The 5103-nt window shown below is 53.1% G+C and overlaps 1 protein-coding gene across 1 annotated transcript; it reads left to right on the plus strand.

The window, feature by feature from the left end:
• Positions 1–659: 659 nt before the first annotated feature.
• Positions 660–4877, plus strand: MIND_00286600 (CxC2 domain-containing protein; the record flags this gene model as incomplete). The annotated part of the gene is made up of 17 exons (XM_037359731.1): positions 660–715; positions 765–883; positions 939–961; positions 1171–1461; positions 1506–1733; positions 1783–2187; positions 2242–2302; positions 2340–2433; positions 2480–2642; positions 2698–2846; positions 2893–3141; positions 3201–3292; positions 3341–3400; positions 3447–3521; positions 3566–3707; positions 3756–4477; positions 4525–4877. The coding sequence occupies 17 exons, from the start codon at positions 660–662 to the stop codon at positions 4875–4877; spliced, it is 3282 nt and encodes a 1093-aa protein (XP_037224826.1).
• Positions 4878–5103: the final 226 nt, after the last annotated feature.

Here is a 5103-nt window from a genome sequence, read left to right on the forward strand (position 1 = left end):
CCTACCTCGCTACGAGGACATTGGTAGCGAAAACATTGCACCTAGCCACACTTGGCAGGAACAACGTCAATCTGTTTGTATGTATCAGAAAATGTTTAGAATGCCGGTTTCCATACTAATACTATTTCAATCCAAGGCGCGTTTTTGCGTTTCTATCGACAAGCGGGACGACGCTCCAAGTTTACCGCTGCTATCCGAGAATGAGTACAAACAGGTTCTGAGTCTTCGTCTCCGTTTGATGCCTACGGTGCCTCTGAACCGACCTGTAGATTTTCCGGCGTCCACCAAAAGCCAAGTACTCCCGAAACTGTGGGGTCCCAGCACTTGCCGCGGTCGTTCGAGCTGCCAGTGAACGCCTCTCACGAAGCCTCACAGCCACGAAGGTAGTCATACTTTGGCGCCGTATCTTACTGACGTTTTCCAGTCTTACGTTGGATTTGAATTGTTGCGGCCAGACAGACGGGGAGGGTGTGGAATCTGGATGGACGATGATGCTCAAATCAGAGCAGTTTAGACTGATCTCGCGAAAGTCAACACAAGGTCGCTAACTAAAGAAGTGTCAAAAATGATGCTTTCTGAGTGCCATGAGAATACTTACAGTGTCCGTATAAATCAGTCTTCGACCACTCAACTTGACCCAAACCTCCCTACGATCTGCAATGGATTCAAGAAAGCCAGTTGAACCAACCGCAAGTCCGATTCAGAATCTGAAACCGTGAGGTTGCGTTAGTATGCCTTGTATATCTGCTTACTTCTGCTAATAGACACCGAACGATTGCTGATCTCGCTCGTGGGGAGAACTACTGCAATTCCGATTTTATCGGTCTCCATCGTTTGGGTGTGGCAGCGCCCAACATTAGCTACGATTATGGCTGCGATTGGAGTGAGTGACGCGACAGTATGCCGGTGCGCGAGCTCTTCTGACCGGTTCCTCTCAGTCATGCGTGCTCATCTCGCGAGTGTAAACCATTCGAAGACGAACTTGCTGCGTGTGAGGGGCAAATTGTAGATAAGCAATTTGTCGTAAAACGTCGTGTATGAGGGGAATGTCATCATCCTGTCACTTGTCACACGTGCTGTCATCATTTCTCTCCGCTGGACAACGAACCCAGACGACCGCTCGCTCTGAGGTAGGGTTTTCCCATTCAACTGGGTTATGGCCTCATCCAGACCAAAGTCCACCTTCACCTTGAAACTTCCGTCGCCAACCCCTCCGCCGACCAAGGATTTCATTATCGGAGCGACGGCCGCGCCATCCCTTCGGTCTCCAACGTCGCGTCAACAAAACGAGCGAGACTAGACTCGTGTGAAGAGAGTGAAGACCCATATGTCGACTGGGTCCCAGCGAATACGACCGACACCGAATATGCGAGCCTGGCTTCGACTTTTACCGCTCACTCTGTCTATGAGTATTTCATTGAAGACAGTGAGGTGACCAAACGCAAACGCTACACGAGCTCGGTATGTTTTGGGCTGCGCTAGAACAACTACTTATCCTTCTAAAGGATGACCCCATGAAATTGTGGCGGCAAGACAAGCACGTCTTTCTGGACCATCTTGTCCGGCAGGACGGTCTAGGGAACCACCTCGCTCAACCTCAGTGTGCCCTATGCCACGCGCCGTATGTGGAAAACTTGACACGAATCTTTCGCTGCGACCCATGTGGACGACATCTACAGTGTTTGGGCTGTTTGGAAGAATCCCATCGACGACAGCCGTTGCATCGTGTCAAGGTACGTGGCAACGACCAACGGCAAGGAGAAAGTTCCTAACGTTGACTAGGAATGGAATGGGTCGTATTGGACGCGCGTTGCCTTGCACCAGCAACACGCCAAAGATTTCTCGCCGAGCAGCCTGCAATTTGTTTACCAACTGGGTCATGGCGGCGAGCCCTGTATACGCCCAGCATCAAGCGAGCCGCAGACCATGGTGGTTCTTGACGTAGGGGGCGTTTTTACCTGCCGCGTCAGGTTTTGCGGCTGCGAGCGGGCGCTTGGACAAGACCCCATTGCCCAGTTGATGAACAATGGCTGGTATCCAGCAACCACCATCGATCCCGCCACCTGCGCCACGTTCGAGGCCCTTGAAGACTTCCGCCTATCGAACGTGGTGGGGAACATAAGCGCTCATGACTACGTTGGCAAGCTGGAGCGGCTTACCGACCCTACCTTGTTAGGAACTACCCCGGTTCGTCTTTTGTTCTGAGAGCTTACCTTGTTCATCGCACTAACGGCTCGCTAGGACCGATACAAGGCTTTTGGCCGTATGAGCCGACAATATAGTTTTCTGAAGCGGGCCAAGCGTGCGGGGGGCCCACGATATGAGCACGATGGATGAAGTTCCGCCCGGGGGTATTGCTGTGCCTTGCTGGGCTTGCCCCTCTGTCGGCTTTAATCTTCCTGAAGGCTGGGAGACCTGCAGCAAAGACGACGAGTATGCTTTTTTGCCCATCGCTACCGCCCCTTCTAACCCTAATCAGGTTTCTGTATTCTCTTTTGCTGGCGCTCGATGCCAACTTCAGACTCAAAAATCGAATACGCACCAACGAAAAACACGACCCATCACTTGGTCCTGGATGGGGCTACTTTGTGGAGTCGGATGCGTATAAGGAGCATCTGCGCGATTATGTCGCAGAGGCCGACGTTCGTAGCCCGCTTTTTGCGCGTCTACTATCTGTCATGCTTACCGTTCACGCAGGTTAGCACTTGTATCGCGTTTGCCGCGTTGATGCAGAAGGACACCCGCCTTACTACAGGCCTGCGAGTGTCTGGGGTAGGAGGCTGTGTTTGTGCGAGGCATGGCGTTGTTCGGGCTCAAGGTCTAGGCGATTTGCAGAAAGGAGAACGGTTTGTTAATTATTTGCCCTTTAATGGCCGCTGACGCGTGCAGCAGATATGCAAATATGGATTACATCCTGCTCCATGCTTTGGGGGACACCCGCGTTAAGCGTTTGGTACTCTCATATGACATTGCATGTCAGTGGAAGCAGCGCTTGGTCTTTCGGGTCTCCGACATGGCTTGCTCGGCTGGATTTCTACCCGACCTAAGCAACTTCACACTGCAGTTTGCGTTGCCCGTCTGGCACGCCGCTGCCGCGAGGTCAACTGCCAGGCGGCGATGTCCCTCAGCCATGCACATGGGGTTGGCCGCACTGATGGCGAAGGTATCGAGCGGACGTGGGCAATCCTAAATCCCATCAGTTTTGCAACGAAGGAGATGGGGGAGGGCAATCGTCACGATTCGATTGAAGATAAAGTGGACCACATCAACTTTGAGAAGAACGTGGGCCAAGGTATCAATTAGCATTTGCACTTTTACTTGCCACTGACACGCTCGGCAGGTGATGCTCTCGGTCGAAAACTGATCATCGCCGTCGCAGGAGCGACACACAGATCGCAGAGTTTGTCGATATCGACCGCGGCCTGGAACCCGACTTGCGGCGTCAGTGGCGAGTATGGTCACCAACTGGGTCGCCGACAACAGCTATCCAAACCCCTACGTAATGCAAGGGGGAAAGGATGGTATGCTCTATGTTTCAGCCAACTTTAGGCTCAATGTATGACAGCTGGTCCGTCTGAGGCTCAAGTCGCTGCCGATCTCAAGAAGGCTGAGCTCGAAGACTTGCGTCAAGGCAGGGAGGGTGTTTACGAAGGCCGAATGACAGCAACGGCCTTCATCAAAGGGCTTCTGCAGCTTGAAGACCAGAAGTAAGCTTGCGAATCTCGTGTTTCTAGCCCGACTGAGCTCTTTCTTAGACGACGCATTAGACACGAAGTGCGTGGTAAATCGGCATTGACGGCGGACCGTGCCAGCCAAATCGATGAATTACGTGCAACATTTTTCAAAAAGCTCAAAAACGTTCAACAAGAACAAGAGGTCTACATGCCTGGGGTATCGAGTCTAAGAGCGGCGGAGGAGGAGCGACGAGACTCAGAGCTACCCCCTTCAAAAGCTGAAGATACGAAATTGTGGCTTCCCTCGGACCTGACGGAGGTACAGCGAGTCTGGGCCTGCAAACGTGGCCTGGCCGAGGTTGAGGCCAAGCTGCGAGAAGCCCAGTGCGGGGATGCTCTGGTGAAGATTCGCGGCCATCTTTATACCAAAACTCACTTAATTCACACACGCAACGCAACTTCGGTGGGGCAAGTTGCGAGTACGCGCTCCAGCACACTCATCGACCGTGTTGGAGATCGAATCGACCGGGAGGTAGCGAAATATACGGAAGCGCGGGCAGCCCTCCATCGTCTCAAAGGCCCAAGCGCTGCCCCTCACCTGAAGCAACTCACCAAGAGCGATCTGCACGTGCGAACCGAAACAGAGAGCGACGCAAGGGCTCGTATCAGGCTGGGTCGGCTGGGTGCATCACGAAGAGGCAGGAATGAGCCTTCGTCATTGGCGGCGGAGGAACGCTCGGCGGGCGTGTCCTGGATCTGGAATACTGTTCGACCTGAGGATGACGAGAAGGGGCTACATGAAGGTACGCCGGTGTGACTTCTGGTTGTGCCCGCCTCCAATTTTTTTTAGCGGTTCGCGTTCAATGGTCCAAAGCGCTTGCCCGGCGCGACCGCTGGATAGAAGAGGTTCGCCTATTGCGTGAGGAGAGAACACGTGTACTTCGGAGCCTGGTTGCAATAGAGGCGCGTTGGATGAGCCGCGCATCGTCCCGCACCGACGTGGAGCCGCGACTGGCCGCGGGCCTGGAAGCCTACGCCAAGCTCCAGGCTGTGCTGCATCGCCAAATTGCAGAAGGTTTCTACGAACGTTGGCACATTGTTTGCAGAGCTGCACTTCGCCCTGTGCTCAGTCTGGACGAGAGGATACATAGATTGGTGCTAGACGGGGGATCAAGTGACGACCTGCAGCTAGGCTTGGAGTAGCTACCTAGCTAGCCTTCCTATTTTAGTATCTGTATATATATTATGACTGGAAGAATCCGAGGGATTAGATGCCGATATTCTTATGGACTGTGTGACTGAGCTCTATGTCCGAGTGATTGAGTGATTTCGAGTGATGTTCATGATGGCCGTGTGATGATATATGATGGTTGATGATGGCTTGATGTTCTTCCGTAGCTTGCTATCCAAGCAGTGAGGGTGTAGCTAG

Source organism: Mycena indigotica, assembly GCF_014461135.1.
Source record: "Mycena indigotica strain 171206Taipei chromosome Unknown Mind.scaff0002, whole genome shotgun sequence".
Taxonomy (NCBI): Eukaryota; Fungi; Basidiomycota; class Agaricomycetes; order Agaricales; family Mycenaceae; genus Mycena; species Mycena indigotica.